Source organism: Pseudomyrmex gracilis, unplaced genomic scaffold (assembly GCF_002006095.1).
Source record: "Pseudomyrmex gracilis isolate BER0280 unplaced genomic scaffold, ASM200609v1 scaffold_185, whole genome shotgun sequence".
In the NCBI taxonomy this organism is placed as follows: domain Eukaryota; kingdom Metazoa; phylum Arthropoda; class Insecta; order Hymenoptera; family Formicidae; genus Pseudomyrmex; species Pseudomyrmex gracilis.
The window spans coordinates 211,987-234,811 of NW_018020769.1; the positions used below are offsets into that span (position 1 = coordinate 211,987).

The following is a 22,825-nucleotide window of genomic DNA, read 5'->3' on the forward strand; positions in this document are numbered from 1 at the left end:
TGAATGAATAGTGATCAAAGATGATAATGTTTATTTTTACAGTATTTTGCAAGTATTGCCATCTTTTGCGACATGTCCATTTTTTACGTAGAAGTGTTGCTTCTTTTTTTTTTTTTTTGCGCCGCGAGAGGATAAATCAATGTCCGACCGCATATCGACTTGTATCACTTCCGCTCGACCGAACGCGCGCGATATCGATCGATCAGTCAAATTGTCGGTATTCAATTGCGGGATGCGAGAGCGGTCGAGCGAGAGAGAGGGTGCGAAATCTGCCAAGAACTGACAGATCTCGTCGCGCTCTCGTTGTACGCAATGTGCGTGCAAGAAATTCGATAGTAGTAACTCAAAAAACACGGACGGGCCAAAGTCTTGGGTCTAACTTCCGCGGAAATCAAAAACTCATGTTCGAAAGCCGCGCGTGATTTATCGAAATATTTTCTGAATAATGCGCGCGAAATATATCTTGGTGCGGTAATTGTCGATTTAGAAGTAGTATGCGCGCCAACTCGGTCGCGATAAAAGAATCACACACGTCGATCGGAGAAAACGATCGCGAGAGAGAAGAAATTAATGCCGCTCTTACTTGTGCCGATGGCGGATTATGAAAGTGCTCGCGCGTAATCCGCGATTACGCACCGTGAGCCTACCACTTTACGTAATCGCGCCAGCAGCAGCAGCAGCAGCAGCAGCAGCAGCAGCCAAGGATCACTTTCCTCTCGAGTCGATTTATCCGAGACGAGAAAGAAAAAGGGGGAAAGAGAGAGAGAGAGAGAGAAAGAGAGAGAGAAAGACACACCTCGTGTTCACTCGACGGAATAACCGACGACGATGCTCCCGTTCCATGCAATTTTCCGGTCGCTTCGTCATCGCCGGGCGCTTCCGGCCATTTCGTTTATGAACAATTTGCGAGGACTTCGTCTTTCTCTCTTTCTATCTCTCCCTCTCTCTCTCTCTCTCTCTTTCTCTTTCTCTTTTATCTTTTTTCACTTTCTCTTCCTCTGACTCTCTTTCTAAAATCCATCTTCTCTCCTCTCGCTCCTTTTTTTATTTCTCAACTCTTTCAAAGCTGTTCCTCCCCCGGTGGTTCTTCGCCCGACGCGAACACGCGCGTCCTGTCGCACCGCCTGGGGATCCACGTCATTTGCAATCTGTCGTTCAGCTGATCCGCCAGTGAAGTCCAGACCGAACTCTTCCCTTCCACTATCTTTATCTCTCTCCTTTCTCCTCTCTCTCTCCGTGGAGTCGATAGCTGAGTGACGTCTCCATGCCAGCGACAGGCGAGTCCCCATTCTTGAGATTCTCCATTCTGATCGCGCTTCGATCCCGACACCCACCAAGGGCTAATTCTTAATCGATCCTGCGAATGCCGAACGCCCTCAAATGACTCGATTCGTCGTCGACCTTTTCTTCGTTCCTTGAATCCACATCGCACGCATCGCGCGCCAAAACTTTTTTTCCCGCCGACGTACGCGACCGATGGTCTTGTTTTAAATCTTTTTTTTTTTTTTTTTTTTTGACAACGCGCGATATCCATTACAATTTTCCGAGATTTCGCGAGCCGAAGAAGAAGTTTTCACGTAAATCGGCGAAATTTCTGTCGAAGAGAAAACTCAAATATTCCACGCGGGGCTTCGCGAAATTACCATCCGTAACTTCGATATCAAATTCTTTGGCGGAAAATATTAGCAACAATTTAAACTTCCTTCTCGTGGTGGTTCGTGCAAGTCCGGAACGTCAGATTGTCGGACAGCAAGCCCGTAAATTCGACGGGATGAAACGGGATGCATATTCGCCGAGGGGGGTTTATAATCCCGACGTTAATCGCGAACTGTTAATCGTTCAAAGCGAGTTCGACCTTTACTCCGTGTCGAATGGCGCAGATGGGGGTCGTTCGCAATACAAATCAATGAACCCAATGACCGCGCGCTGGATCAAGATACGCCGCGTAAACGCGCGGGACATATAATGCGCATACACGTTCATACAGGAGGAAATACACACATAGGGTAGCGAAAACGCGCGTCGGATTAATTGAATATCGAATCCAAAGTTCACACCTGCGGACAAGTTCGCGCCTGATAACCGACGAAAACTCTAATTTGATAGATTCGGTCAACAAAGATTACAATACGTCCCGGCGATACCTTTCAGAGAGATCCTTAATATTATACCGACGCCGCGCGTCGCGTTGAGTCTCTCGCCCTCAAGTTCGGTTTATATCCGCGAATTTCCCTTGGGAGATGGAATTGATTATGAACACGGGCGCGCACGGTCGAAGAGCGACGAGTTTTATCGAAGATCGTCGCGCGCGTCTAATCTAAAAGTTTTGGCGCCGTGAGTGTTGTTAGTATCTTCGTCGTTGTTATCATTTCTCGAGTCCTTTTACAGGATTTTACGCGCGCCGCCGAGCAATTTTTTGACAAGACAAAGGTCGACGAATTTCCCGGCTCGTCACGGGTCGAATCGGTCGAACGAAGACGAGAAATGAGGGTGAAAAAAAAATTGAAAAAACAAAACAACGCAACGGAGAATTCAAAGAATGAGTACTCGCTGAACTAAAAGCTTAGGCTAAGTTCGCGTTCGCTTCGCGCGATTGTTTCTCAACAACAACAATTAAAGCGATTCTTCGTTATCTCGAACTTCGAGATGAAAAAAATGTTAAGAGATTGTCACTTCTTCTCGAAAACAAAAATGGTGTACAATTGCCAATTTGTTATTGCGATAAAATTTGCGAAAGATAGTTTTGCAAGTGGAAATGTCAACCGCCTGAGGATGACACCAATACCGCATAATCGCATTCGATTTCTGCATGTAATTTATCGGTACAGAATATACTAATTGCGCGCTAATTATTACACCGGACGGACTCCGCATAAGCTTTTGGGAGCGCGAAAGAGCACCGAATACACAAATATGTACCCGGTATCGTATCATTTTCACGATTCACGTTACACGCGTCCGAAAGGACGAGAAATGTGCGTTTGCGTTGCGATAATTTCGAATGCATCAATTCGAATCGCAATCGTAAATAAATATGTAGATTGACGTGCATTCATTAATTATGAAGATCAATAAATTCAGTGCGCGTGCAGAAGTCGATTAAACACTCACAAAATATCTAATTTCGGGAGAAGTGAAAATAATTGAAAGTGTGTAATTAAAATTGCGTTTCGTCAACTTTTCGATTTTTCACGTTCGAAACGCGAGAGGAAAGATTTAAAAAAAGAACTCGAAGGCACTCTCGCAATTATTACCGAGCGTGGGAGAAGGCTCGCGCAAATTGCGAGCGCGTGCGCGTTTAATCCTCTCCAAGCGCATAACACGACACTACATATTCGCGCGTATGCTGATCGGCGGCTTGCGGTTTACGCTGTACATATGTACAACGGGCGTACCGCATGACGGCTTCTTGTTGCCAGCCGCGATGCAAGGCGCGCCCGCGCGTAGGCGTCACTCTCGTGTGTTTTCGCGACAATGACAGATTGCTTCGCGGTCTCTCGCTGATTTTTATTCGCGCGCTCGCATTCTCTCCCTTTCGCGGATTGACTCCTCCTCGTTCATCATTCATCGTTCCGAAGCGAAATACGTAGAACAAACGATCGTTGCGCGGTAATTTAACTCGTTCGTTGTCGACTCAAAGAGCGAGGAAAAGTTCAGGCGAAACTTCACATTCAGAGAACAAGATGGCGGGAAATGCTAATGCGCAATTGCACTCGAAGAGAGAGTATTTCTCCGAGAAATTTCGTGACAAGAAAAAACGAGCGCGGAAATTTCCTTGCGGTATAAAACGATCCAGATGTTAGTTTCGTCTGTCCGTAATATAATATATGTACATTATACGTATCATATCGTACAATAGACCCTCGTATAAAACGTTTCGTTTGACACGAACCTTTTTTTTTTTTTTATATATATAAATGTGTTTCCAATAAATGCATACATAATCAATATTTGTGTAACCTGTGTGACTAGTAACGCACACTTTTATGACACGAAACGTACGACCCCGGTGTTGTTACGAAGATCAACTGTATATATTACATATTATATTACATGTGTTGTTTTTCAATTAGAGAGAACTGTTCGAGGAGACAAAAATTGCGAGAGCGCTCCGAAGTTTTTAACATTGTTCGTGTTGCGCGTGCGCGAAAAGAATTTAATAAAACAATTAATTTCGATGGGGCGGAACAAAAACAAAAAACACTGCGCCATTTCAGAGAGAATATAAATGCGCAAAACCCCTGAAAAATCCACTTTTGCGGAAATGATCTGACACGCCATTTTTTAAATTTCTAATCAAGTCGCGTGACGCGCGGCCGCAGTTTTGGGGTCAGTGACAATAAAAATTTTTCTCTGCCGGGCGCGAGAGAGACTAGAGAGACGTCGGAAAATAAACGAGGTGCTCGATACCTGCCTTTCACCTGTTGCACGTGTGTTCCTGCTGCACGTTGCGGTGTGCAACGACGCGTCGAGACACTTCTCCCTGAAGCAGCTGCTCGATTTCTTCTTCTTCTTCTTCTTCTTCTTCTTATTCCCCCTCGCGCGCGTTCTCTCCCGCCGAGCGCTTTGCGGAAGTCCTCTCTCGTATTTCCTTTCGTCTTTGTCGCGCACAATACTCTCTCGCAACAGTCGTCGATCCGTTCAGTATCGCATCTTCGTCGCGCCGCGACCGCCCTTCGACTTACGCGCGGAAACTCCCGTCCCGTTTGGAATTTATTCCTCGTCGGGGCAAGACGAACGGCCGCTATCGGCCCGATTCAGCTGCAAGCGAAATACGTTTCTCGATCGCCTCGAATTGAAATCCCGGGGTTAGTAAATCAACGTGGGTACGAGCCGCGGACATTTATTTTGAGCAGCTGCTATTGATCGCCGTCCGCCGTACAGTTTCGATTTGTCTATCCGTCATTGACAGAGAGTGACATCAGAGATCGATTGTGTGCACTTTCCACTTGCAATGTGAAACCTCGCTCGAGGCAGATTCGATTTTATTGAGGTACAGAGAGAAATATATCAATGGAAACGATAACGAAATTAAAATATCAAATATTTTGTAAAAACTGAAGAAAAAAAAAACTACGTACACGCAGCGCGGCACGCGCTTTTGCCGCGCTTGCGAAAGAAGACGAGAGATAACGAATTGCTTGCGAATAATTGTTTGTGAGCGAATAAAAATGCAATTTTTAAGCGCGAAGCGGACGCGTTTATTCGGATGCGCTCTTATTTGCGTGCCTCTCGGCGCACTTCATCATGAAAAGTTACAGACTGAGTCGTGAGTTTTTCCAAAAAAAAAGCACGAAAATGAGCAGTGCGCGCGAGCTGGGGCATACATGTAAGACCACACGCCGAAAAAGAGAAAAGAAAAAAAAAAGATCAAGAGATGCGCCAACCTCTCTCGATGAATACGTTAAGCTGCGCCCTTTTTTTCAACTTAGCCCTTAAGTGTTACTCGACGAGAAATTGGACATCTCTCGAGGAAATTGCCCGCGCCTCAACGGCTCGTTCAACGCTATCTCGGCTCTGGCACATTGATACTCCATTTCGATGGTCGACTTAACGATCGACGTTAAACCGCAATGATCCGCGCTCTTGTTATCCGCAGTTTGATTCGTCTATTATCGTCTGTTCAACGAGCGAAAACCGGGACAACAGAAGGCGCGCCCCGAGGCGGGCGATTTCTTCCCCCTCCCCCCTCTCATATTTGCGTGTCGGACGAGAAAATCGTAGATCGTAAAGAATCGTAAACTCCACCCCGCTCCCCAAACTCCCCCAAACCTCTTCGCCCATAAAGATACATTCTCAACGTTAGGCGGTGCCATTATCGCCGCTCTCTCTCCCTCTCTCTCTTTTTGTCCAAGTGCAGTGTGCGGCGGCAGCGATGGAATTCCTTTCTCTTCTTCAATTTTAACTCAATTTCGCGCGATGTCACATAAAAAAAAAAAAACAAGCGCCGCAGTCAGCCAGAATGTACCAACGTCGTCCTAACGTGTCGCTCGCTGCATTTTATGCGGGCGAGGTATCATTTTGCGTTCCCGGAAAGCTCGCGGATATGAAATACCGGCACGAAATATATCGGTGGACGTTGAAAAAAAATTCCATTTTCTTGATTTACGATCTTGATTTACGTCAGGAAAATATCATTTCATTGTCTCGCGGTGTTTTTTTTTTAATTTTTTTATTTTTTTTTTTAAAGATTTTCTGTCGCGAATTAAAGAAAATATTGCGCGTTGAATATTTCAATGAGGGAGGGTTTCGGCCATTGACCGTGCGCGCGCGCGAGGTCTATGCATAAAGAATCATTGAACATACATCGGCGTTTCTTCGTTCGACATATCGCACGCAGCAACGACTTTTCTATTCAACCGTGCAAAGCAATATAAATCGCACGCGTGTGTACGAAATATGATATCGCGCAGATTTGATATTTACGAGCGGAACGATCAAGCCGAAATTTTCTGTGATCAATACCCGTGAGAGCTCGTTTACTACGCGTTCTCGCGCGAGTTCACTTCGGTGTCCCCTGGTGAATTCAAAGTGCTGGAAAACATCCGGGCGCAAGTTTCGCTCGTTTAATTTCGCGTGTTCCTTTTGGATCGAGAAACGCGCGCGCGCGCGCGTGCGCGAGAGCTTATCAGCCGGAACAATTCAATCGCGCCGATGCGATCAACTTTTTTGCGATCACGGATAGGATCGTCACACTTTCTTTCGGGCGAAAATGCGTTCGCGACCGATGATTTTTCATAGAAATTTCTAAACAGTTTTGTGCGATGAGTTGCGTTTCGTATTTTTTCGGATGAACAATTTCTTAAAAAATATTCAACGCGAATTTTCCACAACGAGCGTTTTCGCGCTCGAAATCGGAGAACCAATTACAAAACTCCGGCCGTGAAAACAACGGCGATTCGAGAGTTTTCCCGCGAAAACTCTCGTACGGGAGCGCGCAAGGTTTTCCGCACGTTCGCACGCACACGTTTATAACGCGGGATTTACGAGCGTCGCGATATATCGAGATAGGGATAGGCGTCGAAATGCGTAGCTCGTTTTCGATGACCGATCACCGCTCCGGTGCATCGCGGTCGCTGCAGGCTGCGCTCTACCACCACTTTTCCCCTCACCTTCTCCCCGCCGAACGAAATGCAGTCCGAGCGCATTTCCACCAATTATTCCGCCGGCATATAAACGTTGTCTCTTGTCCCTCACCTCCTCTCTCCATTATCTCTTTCTCTCTTTCTCTGACCCTTCAACTCATATCGACTGTTCTCCCCCCCACCCCCATGACGTAAATTGTATTGTCTATATATCTATAGATTTTTTGTGCAAAGCGCAAAGACTTATGTGTCGTATATACGCCCACACCCCCCCCCCCCNCCAAACTTTGTTCGATTCCATTTCGCCCTCCGTCACTCAACGAATCAACATCAACCGTATATATTGATTGATTATATCTGTACAGCGTGTGTGTGTCGCATGTTATGTGTATATATATATGTACATGAATTTAATGGCCGTTCCGTGTCGTGCGCGGTGTAGGATATGCTTGCATGACTTCTTGTTCGCAACGGCGTAGATGACATCCGCACCCGCGGCATTTTACGCAGAGACTTTCCTCCTCCGCGTTCTTTCTTTTCCCACTCTTGTCCCTCTCTCTTTCGCGCGTCTGTGTGCTTGTTCACACGCGGTGGTGTAATGCTTGAATCCCTTCCCCCTCGCCCGACAAACGGAGAGGATTGAAGCTCGTCGGGAGTGCGATTTCGGTACTGTCGTGAGAAACGATCCTCGATATTTACTCGCGTTTAACGCGCGGAATTCGTTTCCCGCGCGCAAAGACGTCGAGAGAGGTAAACTCGCTAAACACGAGTTTCGATCCTCCCCCCGAATCCGCGGAAGCAGCGTGTGTATGTCGCTTGTAGCCGAAGAGCTGTGTGCGCCAAGAGTACACTACCCTTCTTCCTTTTCGTTCAACTGTGCATTTGTTGACTGTCGCGAACAGCGCGCTCAATATCAGCGTCGTTTTCGAATCTCGGCGTGCCGCTCTTTTTTCTTTCCTGAAGATTCACATTCTCTCAGATGTTTCTCGTCAACGAGGAGAACGACAAACGCCGCGACATGCGCGCAAAAATCGAAAATGACCGATCGGATTTCAATTTTCGCGCAATCATCTCCCGCAACTGTGTCCGCAATGTTTTTACTTTAATTGTATCGCTCCCACTTTGGTAATCAAGAAGCACGAATTAGTGACGATGTCAAACATATATAGCCTATATATATGTGTGTGCGTATGCGTCGTAATTAATTGCAGATTTTATTGTAAATTTACACGCATGCGCCGATTTGTAAAAAAAAAAGCAAATTGATATAATTTAGATAAGCACATTTTCTTTCAATATCGACGCGCTTTTTCACGAAGATAATTCTCTTCGTGTGTTTGCGAAACGGACGACTGATGCGAACACTGTAAATTGACATAAGGTTGTTGTACACATTTGTACACAAACGCGGATAAGCAAACTTGCCCGTCCGAAATTTATATGGGTTTCCAATTTGAATTTTACACACGCGTATGGAATACCGGCGGAAAACTGGCTCATTATCAAATTCGAATAAACCGGGATTTGAGAAAGTATGGGAAGGGGATGAAACCCGTATGTGGTGCGATTGTGTTCCGAGGAACGGGAGAGCGCGATTCCCGCGCTCTTCTTAGCCGTCATTGGCTTGATTAAACGTGTCGGATAAGGGAGCGTTATATATGAAGATTGAATTTAATTAGTTAAGGGTCTGCGGCGGCGCGCACGGCAGCATTGCCGCCACCGCCGTCGCCGCCGCTGCATTTGCATCTCGAGACGTCCATTCCCGATGCATCGCGCAGTAAACCGCGTGTAACCGCCACCGCTTGAATAAAGACCGAACTAAGCTATGAGGCAAAATATACGTGTCGTGGTGAATTATGAGGGGCTAGCTTTACGAGCCCCGCCGCCGCCTCGGCTACACGGTATCCGCCGTAATTTTCGCCGTTGAATTTCACGATACAAGCATCTGTTACCCGTAACCGTTTGCGATCCTCGCTTCGTCGAAATTATTAGGAGTATAATCGAGAGAGAGATTCGCTTCCCTCTCGAGCGTACGGGAGAGACAACGTGAGAAGACGAACGGAATCGGACGACGGAAATCTTTCTCCGTGAAAATATTACGCGCGTAATCGGCTGGAACTCTTTCCCGCGCGCGGATTGCGATTGACTACATCGGAAAATCATTTTCTTTTCTTTTTTTTTTCTTCTTCTTTTTCAATGCCCGACGCAGATTCTCACGTCTTTCGGGTGAGCACTTTTCTCCGAGAGATAAACGCGAAAGTACATCGAGGGCATTGAATTTTTATCAAAAAGTCGTTTTACTCTCGTTATTGTGCTCGGGAATATTGAAAAATAACGTCTTTACGAATAATAACATTCTTCTGCGTCCCCCCTTCAAAGAAATAACATTTGCCGGGTATCGAGAAGCTTTGAGGGAAAAAGCGCGAGAGGGCATGCGAAAATATCCGAAGTATTTCGGGAGAGTTCCTCTCCCTCGGACGGGTTGCGCGCGGTTTGTGTTTTGGCAAGCGCGCGGCCCTTTTGTAAGTGATTAAATGCGAAATTACACACACGCGCACATATGGGGATTGATCTTCTTTCGTCGGAGAGGATTTTTTCGCGTCCACGGTAATCGGCCGTATCCCTATTTGGCCCGAGCTCAAAGAGCAACAGATACATACACTCAGGCCGGGAACGGAACTTGAAAGAAACCGGAAAATCTTCTACGAGGGTATCTCCTGTGTCGTCTCACTTTATTTCCCGTTTCTCTCCCCCCGGTCCTCCCAGGTACACAGAGAGAAACGGGCAATAGGGAAGCGGTTTTCTCCGCGAAGGGGATTTCTTTTAATTACTTTAATGCGATCTTTCTTTCTCTTTCTCACATCGCGCGCGATATATATATATATATGTATCCGCGCGGCGAGCTAACGGATTGTGAAATTTTTTTTTCACGGGTCGACGAACCCTGAATTGAATATTATCCGCGCGAGAAGCAGTCGAGAGCGAAAAAATCTCTCTTATACAGTAAGCGTCTCGGGAGCTAATATTTTTTTATCGTTTGTACAAGAGATTATACAAATGGAGACTGCGGAGATGCTATTGATTTTGTCTCGCGTTGTGCGCGCGCGAAATTCCCCGTTGTATAATATTGGCTGATATTTCATTTATCGCGTACCTTAGAGTTGTCTCGGAGAGACAGGGGATCTTACGAGACTCCCGAGGAAAAATGTCTCTTCTTGGAAAAAAAATTCCTTCCATCGTGAAAATACGCGAGAGCGCGCGACTACTAGGCTTTTCGGATGGCTTTTCGAAAAAGTCGATCTCCCATTATTTTTCTCCGACTTCAGCAGGTGAGCGCGCACCTTATCAAGCGTTCGCCAGCAGCGTTTACCGGGCTAGAGACGCAATTTTTTGAGTTTCGCGCGCGATACGTGTTCCGTATGCGGTTGAAAATAAGCTCTCCTCAATAGGAGAGACGTCTTCACTTTCTTGACCGCTCGCGGAAAGCAATTTTCAGCGGGTAAAAAGAGCCAGTTTTCCGCCTGTCGGCCGCACGTTTTTCCAGGCGCGCTAAGAAACCACGCGCCGTCTCTTGTGTGTTTCGCACCGTTCGAGCCGGATTCTTCCCCGCTTTGCACGCCTTTATCACACAACGTCGATTTGCGAACGACTGTACTTGCATCGTAGACGTACGCACAGACGTGTATACGCGAGCGGAATTGTCTCTCTCTCTCTCTCTCTCTATCTATCTATCTATCTATCAATCTATCTCAGTCTGTGTATGTCTAGTTGCATGCGGCATGGCTCGGCTTCGAGTTACCCTAACGGTATAACCCCGTCCTATGTAGATACGTGCCTGTCTTAATCAAACTTTGACCTTGGTAGCTCGATCTGGTACTCAACTCAGAGGAGGGTGGTGACTTATCCGATTTCATCATGAACGGGGAATGGTACCTCATCGGTGAGTTTCACAGAGCATCAAGTTTACAACTTGTCAGGTTAATCAGAGAATCTGCTTCTCAACATTGACAAGTGTGTTTGTATGTGTGTGTGTGTGTGTGTGTGTGTGTGTGTGCGCGCGTACGCGCTTGCGTGTGTGCCCGTATATTTGCGTCTCTCTGGATAGACCTAAGAATAGATCCTCTTGAATCGACTCGATGCGCGTCGATGAATAGGTTTCTGCAATGGTAATCCGGAAGTAGAACGCTGAGCCGAGCGAAATCGATAGAATTTCGCGAAGCCGCCTCGTGGCTGAGGAGGAATATGAATTCTCGTCCGCTGTTACGTGCGCGGTAAGAGGAATATGAATTCTCATCGATTATCTCTCAATATTTTATCGTTTTCGAGATTGATACGTGTGGTTTCGCGGCGACGTAAAATATAAAGTGTCAGCGATTTTTTTGGACACGTATACCTATCCGATGGTGACACCTTCTGTCTCTCTCGCAGAAAAGTTGGTTGATTGAAACGAAATCAAATTTCAAATCGAAAATCTCTCGATGTCTCGTACGTTGTTTTGACTTTTTTTTTTTTTTTTTCGTCGTCGACCGAAATGACAATCGCGTCGAAAGGAAAAAACGAAGAGGAAGCGATTAGCAGATCCGGGTGGGGGGGCGGGAGGGGAGAGAAGGGAAGAAATCAGTTTGCGCGACGTAATTTGAATTCTCTCTTGACGTCCTCTTCCTGTCGTCCCGGATTAATTCTGCCCCTCCTCCCCCTCCTCCTCCTCCGTTTCTCTCGACACACATGCGCCACGCTAATGCACCTACGTTAATACGTCGCAATTTGCGAATCTGTTTGTACAGCGTGTACATAGTGGGAGCGCGTAGAATGGAGGATGGAATTGCGAATAGAATGCAATAATATATATCGCGCAAAGGGCATAGCTATTACGGGAACTTAACAATTCTATTTTCCATGAACGGTAATTACGCGGTTCTAACTTCGACGGTCGTAATCTTCCCGACTTGTGGTCTGATACGAGGATTGATATCCGAAACGACGCGTACACGTAGTAGCGACAGCGCGGCATCACATTTGCTTGTCCGTTGTCGTTGACAAGTTTTGTCCTTCAAACGGTAGAACAAATGTCAGGCTCATTGTCGGCTCACGTAGTGTGTTTGCAACTCGTCTGACTAGACGCTCTCGGTTATTTTTGACAACGCTCGCAACCGTTGCGATGACCAAAATTCACGAGTTGAGCTTCGAATTGCCGCAATTTCCGATTTTATTTTCTGAATTTGACAACATGTCTCGGTGAAAAGACATTTTCGAGTAGGATGTCGTAAATGATTCCGGACGAGCTGTCGCACAAACACCAGATGCGATAATGAGTCAACGTTTTTTTTTCTTTTTTTGTTTTGACATTCGTTTTTTCGAGAATAATGAAACTTGTGTATCGTCGAAGGAAGCATATCGCGGAAAAAAAACCGTCTCGTTCTTAATTTGCGTCCCGGCTTCTCGAACGTTCTCGGAGATTCCGGAAAACGCAAATTTCGCCCGATGATACGAAACAGCGTCGTCGATGTGTGAAGGAATGTTGATGGAAATCGTTAAGAAAGCGCGCGCACAGCTTCGGGAAACATCTTGCGGCGCTCTCGCCTGAGACGATGCTGCATCGGCGGCGTCGATCTCTCAAAAGAGCTTTAGCGCGAAGTCGCGCGATCGATGTCACGGCTGAACAGAAATTCGACGATTTTACGGGGTCTGCCGCAACGCGGGTATGACAGTTCTCTGTAGGGCACGACACTTTTTGTCGTATTCCATCCTTCTCCTCCTCTCTCCCGTCCTTTCTCCGTGTAGCACAAGTCTCATTTATTGGTACGTGCCGGGTTTTACGACCGCATTCTTCGAGGTCGCGTATCGGAAAGCGCTGCTCTCTCGGCGGTTTCTTCCCAAGATCAGCGAAGTTGCGAGAAGATAAAAATTCGCAAAAATTCCGATCGAAAACATATTCCGAAAAATTCCGAAAAACAAGATACAGGCAGGCGGGAGAAACATGCGCGTAAAAAGCATGTGCCAAAGGTACTACGTACGACAGAAAAATGCAAGATATTTACATTGTATGATGCACTTACAAATTACAAATTGAACGATATTGATCACAGAGAGACTCGAAAATTATTAATATCAACACGAAAAAAAATTTGCAAGAAATTAGTTATGGCCAGCTACAAAAATTGACCAAGTCTGTTGAGATTTCTGTCTGATGGAATCGAAACTCAACAACTTTTTCTTTCTACAAAATTTCTATAACTTGCACAACACAGGCGCACGCTATTATTATTTTCATTTTTAACGTGTTGTATCAGTAAACACAACCTGTCACCGCGATGACAGCTAGTATATACACCTTACGAAACATACATATGAAAGATGTCAGAAATAACGCATGAAAATCAAACTCGAAAAATAGTGAGAGGGAGGAGTGGAAAAACAACACGTGAGACTAAAAAGTCACATGTCAGTCTTTAAAAACGTGATTAACGTAAGGTTACGTGTCTTTAAAACCGTGACTGAAGTAAAGTCACGTGACAGAGAGAAGATGAAAAACAACACGTGACACTTTATTCCCTTTACCCTGTCATGTGACATTAGTCACGTTTATAAAAACGTGACTAAAGTACACTCGCGTGATTTTAGTCACGTGTTGTTTTCCCACTTTTCTCTGTCTCACGTGACTTTACTTTAGTCACGTTTTTAAAGACACGCGAATAAAATAAAGTCACGTGACTTTAGGGGCACGGGTTGGTTTTTCTTTTCTTTTTTTCTATGTTGTTGGAGTTTTATTTTTATGCGTTATTTCTGACATTTCTCATATGTGTAATATATATAGTTTGTACGTCGGTCATACTTTGTTCCATTTCTCTGTTTGTTGGCGAGTACTGTGACATTTCAAACCGGTTTTTCATCTTATCTAGGCAAAAGGAAATGTTTTATGTATGTGTATTTAGATTTTAGTTTTGTTCTTTATTTAGATATTTATCTATATCTATTTATTACATCTCTCATAGTTTCGAGAATTACATGCGAGAGAAACGTCCAATCAGCGTCGAGATAAAAGTGGCTACAATCATTATCGAGAGAATTCAATTGTGATTATTTACACACGCTTTTTCTGGTAGGAATAGCAAATTAAAAAAAAAAAAGCAGCTGTTTTAAAAAGTAGCTGAGAGAACAAAGCGTGTTCGATCGCGACGTACCAAAAAAAAAAAGAGAGATAAAACATGAGAACACGGTTGTCTGTCTCCTCGATCTATTGCGATCGATGAAACGACATATTCAATATCCGCGCACGTGCAGCGGTAAACGAACATCTGTCGTCGACGACTACACAACCGACGACGACGACTACGTGGCGCGTCGCAATTACGAGTGTCGCCTCTAAAGTCGCCGTAGATATTCTCCGAGACACACTAATTATCTCGGGACTGGGACACGTTCGCGCGAGGAAAAAGAATCGCGGAAACGGGGCGCTAGCAACAAGTGACTCTCCCGCGATATCTCGTTCGAAATCGACTCGAGGGTCTGTCCGCGATCTCGTCGGGAAGACTATCAAGAAATCTCTCCCCGTTTGTAAAAGTAATAACATATATATCGAACGGGTTTTCGCGGTCCACGATCGCCCTCTTATCGAGCACCCTTTTCTCGAGCACCCTCTCTCGAGACCGTCGTCGTTTCCACAGGTGCGTCGTATTTAAAGCACGCGAAGAAAGGGTGTGCGAGAGTTTTGTTTTATCGCGAGGCGCGTGTGTCGCTACTTATTCGCCGGTAACTCTCTCGTCGCAACAGGCTGTAACAAAGTCTCCGCGCGTGCCGGAGAGAGAACACGGGAGGAGGAGAAGGGGGTGGGGCTAACACTTTGCAACTCCGTGAGAGATTTTTATTTTTTTTCGTTCTTTGCAACACAGTTTCGAACAGAGGCGCGAAAAGCAACCGTAGAAAAATCGTTACACGAGAAACGTGACTCCGTTCTCACACGAATGTTTCAGCGCGGGAGTTACGCCAACGACGACGTTCGCACGTGGGATCTCTCTCACAAGAAGAGCGTTCACGTATCGCCGAGCGATAAAAAGACGCATGTGTGCGCGCGCGTGTGTGCTTGGATGATAGATAGGACCTTACTTTATACCTTGGGATTCTCAAGTCCCTTCGGGATATAAGTCCCTTCATATATGTAGTGCGAATAGAGTTGGAGGAAATAAGGAACAGATAAAAGACGGAGAGTAATAATAATAATAATAATAATAAAAAAAAAAACTCCCACACGGTAAAACTAGAGAGACGTGGCGAGAGACGCAGATAGGGTGGGACTAGACGGGCGTTTTATTGGCGGGAAAACATTGTTTCCCTCCAACATAAAAGCAGAAGGGTCAAAATACACAGCGAGCAATGAGAAGAATAACAAAAAAAAAAAAAAAAGAGAACGTAAACGACGAGTTAGCGATTCGGTGGGTAATCGCGATCGAAATACGAGAAAGAGAGTTTCGCGCGCGAAACGCATCGATACGTTATTCGTGTAATCCCTCGAAACAGACATGTCGGCGTGTATATCGGTGCTGGCTGTTTTTTTTTCCAGGTATGCCGGGAAAGAAGAACACGATAACGTACGCGTGTTGCCCGGAGCCGTACGTCGACGTCACGTTCACGATACAGATACGCAGAAGAACCCTCTACTACTTTTTCAACCTCATCGTGCCCTGCGTGCTGATATCGAGCATGGCCCTACTGGGCTTCACCCTGCCGCCCGATTCCGGCGAGAAGCTCACCTTAGGTAACGTAACTCGTAGCATGTCTCGCCTTCTTGCACACCAGCTCAGAAACACCAAACCTCTTCCTTTCTTTTTTTTTTTTCGGTTGATTCGTTGGAATTGTTCACTGTTTTTTATACACGATATGTAATATATACACTGACATATTATATATAGAGATCAGCTTAGCGTAGCAGGTTCGTTCATGGAACGTGCGTAGATCTCTCCGAGACACGAGTTTAAGTGTCTCGCAAATGTCCTGATTTTAAATGAATCCTCTCAGTTTTTGTTTTTTGCAAAGTTAAGAAGAGAATTTTTTGTTTCGGACGAAATATATAGATAAGATTTTTGCGTGTTGTAAAATTTTCGAAAGGAAATTAGTTTAAAACACACGAGAGTGTTTTTCTTTTTTTGTTTTCTATACTTATTGCGAATTTTTCTTGCCCGTAGAAACCATTTTTCTAGTTACCTCTAGTTCTCTCACGAGATGCGCATTTATTTTGTTTAATTTTTCTCTAGCGAATGTGACCAATTGATTATAGATCGAGGATCATGCAACGAGAGATCGTTGTCTCGTTGCGGAGAAAGAAATGGCGTTTTACATGTATATATTACATATCCACACACACGCGTGTGTTATCGTCTTTACTTTTCTGTGAGTATACTTTTCCGTTGGTATACATGTATACTTATTTTGTACTCTCGGAGCCACTGCTGACTGTCCTAACTACAAGTTTGTTTCGTTTTCTGACGACGGAAGAAAGTGTATGAGTCTCATTGGACATATATATGTATAAAAAAAAAAAATAAATAAAAAATAAAAAAAAAAACATATATATCGACTCGCACTGATCAATCACGGACGACCGAACGACGTCGCGCGACATTTCTTTTTTTTTCCTCGTCGATTCTCTCACGTAAAACAGCGTGAAATCTATATATACAGCGGGACTCCATTTTCTCTCTTTTTTTTCTCTCACGGACCACACGCACACTTTTTTTTTCCCGACTGTTTTCGTTAAATCGTTCTTTTCGAGGGGGAGGGTTCTCTCGTTATGTCTCGAAAGCTCTCGTTTCCCGGGATATTTATCACCCGACGGAGACGGCGTAGCGCGTATATATATATATATATATGTATATATATATATATATATATATATACATATATATATATACGCTCTTTCGCGTATCGACTAATCGAACATACTTTCGCAATTACCTGACTGGGATATAATAGGAGTTTCTGCGTTATTCCCGTGTGAAATGGAAGAAGACTATTACTCTCTTCGGATAAATTCTTATCCCCGTACTTCTCGGTCTCTATTTCTCTCTGCTTCTTGCCGATTTTTATCGATCTCCGAAGATGATACTACTTACATCGCTGCGTTGTCATCTTTTTTTTTTTTTTTTTTTTTNAAATGAATTCGCTTCCGTCGAACGTGTTCTTCTTCTTCTCATCGTACGATTTGTCGTGAGTGTGTCACAAACCGAGAGAGGAGCTGTCGTCTTCGTGGCAACAAAGAGTTCACGATATAATGCGCATATACTTTTTTCGCTGCGATTTCATCTTTTTTTTTTTTTTTTTTTTTTTACGTGAAAATGAATTCGCTTCCGTCGAACGTGTTCTTCTTCTTCTCATCGTACGATTTGTCGTGAGTGTGTCACAAACCGAGAGAGGAGCTGTCGTCTTCGCGGCGTGGCTGAGAGAAATCTCTCTCTTGCGCGCGCGCGCACTGCGTGACAACACAATTCAATCTTTTTACGCTCTCGCGTAAGATAACGCCATCTTATTATACGGTGTCGATAGCTTGTGGGATGCGCGCGTTGTTGCGCGCGCTGTGCCTCGTAAAATCGCAATGTCTATTGGACGCGCGCGCGCTTGCTTGCTTGCTTGCTCGCTCGCGAGGTCTCTCGCGGGGTTTATACACGTCCCGCATTTACATTTACGACGAAGGGGTCGTTCGAGAAGGAAGAGTGCCGCGTGATTTGAATTTTGGATAGGTCGGGGCAACCCGGTACGTCGTGTTAACCTGTAAGGGCCGCGATGCATGTTACATGGCCGCGCCGCGTATCTCAACATGTATAAACGCCGCCGGCGATGCATATTTCAGGTGCTCGACGGAATAAGCCTCTCTCTCGAACGGCTCCTTTGGTCCTGGCAGCCACCGAGTAGGCCGCACGTGAAATATTACTTTACGTGCTTCTTCTCCTCCCCCTCCCCCTCCCCCTTCCTTCTTCCCAATTCCGTGAGCGCCGAAATGGTCGACGCTATTGGCCGAGTTTGACGTGTGTGGACACACGCGAAAATGACGCGTCAAAGTTCCATAAGCTCCGGTTTTCTTCGTTGCGAGAGGTCACGAATCCAATTCTCCTCAACAATTGAAACAAGTTTCGCCGTGATCGACCGGTGCTAAATTTGTGTTTAAAACCCGAGACGCCAACTTTTCATCGTCCCGATCGTATAAGCTTACCCGAGCGGCTTAAGAGGGTACTGGAGCCTGGCTTGTAAACTGGATAGAGACCTGTAAACCGACGTTTTTATAACCTAAATTTCTTTATTTTTTAATTTTATTTACTGCACAATATTAAAAGCGCTTCTACAGAAGCAAATAAATATACAAAACTATATAAAGCTTTTGAAAATGGGTATATAATGCTTTTTTGAACTTGGTTTTCATTCTTAATGATAGTATATGGTATCAAATACACATCATCACAATATTACTTTTTGTGCATCAATTAGACAACCAAATCATATTCTGAGTGTTTCAGTAGATTGTTTTGTGTCGTACGTATTGCTGTAGTTCAGTGTAAATACGTACATAAACTTAGAAATAATTTTATATACATGAATATATGGTGAGGTTATAGAAGAAAACTGTATAAGAAAAAATTTATTCTGAATTTTGACATTCCAAAGAACAACAGCAAACTCTTAGCATAATTTACTTATTTCTGTAGAAGCATTTTGGATTTGATGCAGTAAATACGGCACAAAACGAAATATTAAAACGTCGATTTACAGGTCTCTATAGTCGGTATCCAGTACCCTCTTAACAGCTTCATTTGGCGCGAGGACTCGCGGGGAATGTCCTCGCGATTTCTAGTTTTAAAACTACGGAATTTTATCGAAAACTTCACGCATGTGTGCGCGCGCGCGCGGATACCGTTCCGTTTAATTTCAAAATTCACGTTAACCGAAGCGTTGAATCGATTAAGGATACCAAGTTATCGGCCGTGAATAATCGACAGATTCATAATTCCACGGTCTGGATGGTGGCTATCAAGCGGGAATTGAATGGTCGTCGTCTGCGTACAGATAACAGTGAGATCCTCAATTATTCAAGGTTACCACTCGGATAGCCACTAGCGACCGCGCGCGCGCGCCATCCTTCATCATCGGTCCTGGTTCGCCTTATGGCAAGAGCGTCGAGTGAAGTGCGTCGTGAAATGACGTTCCGCGCTCTCGTGAATATTCACGGCCGCGCAGACGAGATCCAATCTTTGGCTCTTTCTTTCTCTCTTTTCTCTCTCTCTCTCTCTCTCTCTCTCTCTCTCTTTCTCTCTCTCTTTCTCTCTCTCTTGATTGTAAATCGAGTGGCCGAAATTTTTGACGTCGAAAATAATGGGATTCCTTCCCCCGAGGGAGGGGGCAGAATGTTCGCGCGAAATTTTTCTGTAAGATCGCGCGGAGAAGCACGCCGGGACGAAAACGAGAAACACACTTCGGTTATCTCTCGAGTTTCTCGTTATCTCAATCGATCTTTCGCTTCCGTAGTGGTAGTTTTCTACTTCTCTCTCGTAATCTTCCGGCGCGGCGGTTTTTCGCCTTGTTTTTCTCGTCTCGTGCGGGATCCCTCCCGCTTTTCGATCAGGCTTTCCAAACACACGCGGCGGTACTGATCGTATAATTCCCGTCTTCTTGTATCTGGAGCAATCAACTGGGGAGAGAGAGCTCGATAAAATCGAGCGGGACATCAAAGCGGGCGATATCAGAGAGAAGCGCTTCCGATCGTATCGACTGCGATTGCGAGCAGAGCGCGAACTCGTTTCGCAACTGTGTACTCAGCCGGGTGGCTGGCACGTGACCGCTCATCGTCTGACCGAGAATCGTCAATTTTCTCGCGATACTTTCCTTCTTATCGCGTTCGCGGAGCTAATAACTTTCTTTTCGCTCGAGAAGCGCTCCCCATCTTCCCTACGTTACTTTTCTCGCGGGGATTAGGACGGAAATGCGCGTCTGTAATTGTGATGGATTCGTCGCGAATTTCTTTCGTTTCGCGTTGCGAGTTTCTTCTCGTCTCGTGCCGTTTCTCCTCCATCTGTCATATTTAGGAGAAGTTTTCCCGAAAGCCGCGGCGGCGGCGGCTATTACAGGGCGATATCTCTCTGTGTGCGGGGGATGCCATATTTTCCCATCAATTCGTTCTCGCGAATAATGCCACATCCAAGGGCTTTCGCCCTCTTTTCTTACAGGAAAAAAAAAAACAAGAACACGTAAAGAGAACGAAATCTCTCACATCAACAACAGAAACATATAACATCAGTTATATTCAGACGTTTCATTTTGAATTTGGATATATTTGGATATCTCGTGTCGTACCGGAGAGGAGACGAAGTACAAGATTTTCTACCGGATTTACTTGTTTTTATTTTTTGTTTATATATATTTGTTTATATATATATATTTCTCACATGTGTAAACACAAAATAAAAATATCGACGCGCAACTCTCATCTCGCGCGGGCAGTTTGAGAAGTGACTTTTTTAAGAATCGAATTTACCCGTGGAAAAACGACAACCCCCCGAAATCGATGTCAACGCTCACTCCCGTTGTCGTCGATGTCATCGTTTTCCTCCCCATGTTGCTCTCTCTCTCTCTCTCTCTTTCTCTCTCTCTCTCTCGACGAGCAACATCGGACGGCGTTATGTACAAAAACGAATCGGACATTTTGCGCGCGAAAATATTCTCGGAGCTATATAACTCTCGCGCCTGAGACCGTGAAAATATTTGTTCGGCTCTCGAAAATCTGTTTCTCGCCGCGCGCGCGCGAGAGCACCAGAGGATCCCGCATCGAAGCAAACCGCGAACCAACGCGACGAATCGATGTCATCTCACCCGAATAAATGTCGGCGGAGTTTATTGGCTGTTAAGTTCCGACATTATTGTGACGTCAATGAGTTTCGATTAAATTACGTCATAAATTAAATTACGAAGTAAGGAGGAGAAATTCACGGTCTCTCCGCCTCCACGGTCTTTTCCCCCCTGAGATGTTCAGTCGAGATACAGGAGATTATATACGGGATGTTCCGGAACCATTAACCTTAATTAATTCTTTGAGTAACTCGAAGCTGATTTTACCTTTTGACTAAAATACACCCAAGCATTATTAATATTGTTATCTGGATCTACGCGATATTATTATCTACCTCTCTCTGCGCGAGAGTGTATGTGTGTATGATTGAAAGTATAAAATCTCCGTTCTAATGGAGAAAAATAGAAACGTATCGTTCTCGAACTGCACGTCGAACAAAATCACTCAAACGTTTGTTTAAGTTCGTGAAATTTATAGCTGTACGAAACATATTGAATATTATTTCTTCAATTGCTTTTAAAAATAGATATATATATATATTCGATATTTGTAATATAATGTATTAAAGATGATCTCTCTGTCTCATGGAAAATTTATACTCGGCGACAGATGGTCACAAAAAAAAAAATCTACACACATCAATGAATTTGCAACATTATACGCAGAAACTACTGTTGCAAACTATAAAATCGAAGTTACACTCTCTCCGGGAAACAGATCCGTGCTGTGTGGAATATTCGTTGATATCTCTCACGCACATATGTGAGTTCGACGTATTAAAAAAAAACAAACCTTCCTTCCAAAACAAAAAACTATGACGAACGAAACGAGACCTATCGGAGTGAGCGTTGCGTTGTCGTGTCAAAAACTTTATTATTCAACGTTCCGTAAGTTTTCAGCTTTGACAGGGAAAGCAAATCGGGACGTATTCTACCAATGGGGTAGAATAGAAAACAAACACTATTTCGTCCTATCGAAATACACCTTGTAAAGACAAAAACCGGGTGTGAGTGAATATAGATACGTTTGCGTGTTTTTTGCCACGCACATTTTTTGCTATCTGAGAGAGAGAGAGAGAGAGAGAGAGAGAGAGAGAGAGAGACTTTTCCCAAAAAATGGTTCAGCCCGCTCGTCTCTCCCATCTTCCATATGTATTCAGTCGTTATCCTTGACACATCTCCGACATATTAATCACGTTAGACAACTGCCATAATGAGAGCGGCGAGCTTCCAGTGCAATTTGCGCTTGACGTTGTCGACTATATGGCAAGTTGCAGTGGCATTGGAACACGGCTTATATAGCACGGTGCCTCGTTACTACGTGTCATAGTTCATAGGTAGTTCACGGATGTTGTTCACATTGTGCAGACGTTGCTTCGTCCTTAGCGCCACTCCCTAAACGTATAATATAATTTCTCTTGATTTCAACGTCGCTCGAAATTTAGTTATCGAAAATTTATTTAAAAAAAAAAAAAAACGTAAATTGCCCGTTAAACTCGTTCGATAAAATAATTCAAACGCTTTTTACCGTGGCGGAGAGAAGTCGCTTCTAATCTTCTTTGTGTGTTAAATTTAAATGTTTTAGAACGCGGTTTTGTTTTTTCTCACGCGAGTTCTTCGCTAATGAGAATTAAACGAAGTGCACGCTGGTCTCAATCATGGTTCGTGTAAAAAAAAAAAAAAAAAAGAGAAGTTCGAATTTTTCCGTATATTTAATAATAGCTCGTAAAAAGATTCGCGCCGAGTGAAAACAAGGAAAGAATTCCAACTTGCAGGTTACTTTATACCCAGTAACTTTATCTAGGTGAATCCGATAGCGCCGCCTTATTAAGGATTCTGGCGACGTGCTCCTCCCGTGAACTTTTCCTCCCGGCGCGTTGCCGCGTCGTCGAGAAGCGGATGGGAAATCGCGAGCG

The 22,825-nt window shown here is 44.6% G+C and overlaps 1 protein-coding gene across 2 annotated transcripts in view; it reads left to right on the forward strand.

Annotated features, from left to right (window-relative positions):
- The window catches only part of LOC109858063 (neuronal acetylcholine receptor subunit alpha-7), a 209,969-nt gene that overhangs the window by 113,050 nt on the left and 74,094 nt on the right, over positions 1-22,825 (forward strand). For both annotated transcript variants that reach the window (XM_020434952.1, XM_020434951.1), the window contains exons 7-8: positions 10,950-11,025; positions 15,643-15,837. In XM_020434952.1, the coding sequence (XP_020290541.1) occupies positions 10,950-11,025; positions 15,643-15,837 (271 nt within the window). The remainder of the gene's footprint in view (positions 1-10,949; positions 11,026-15,642; positions 15,838-22,825) is intronic.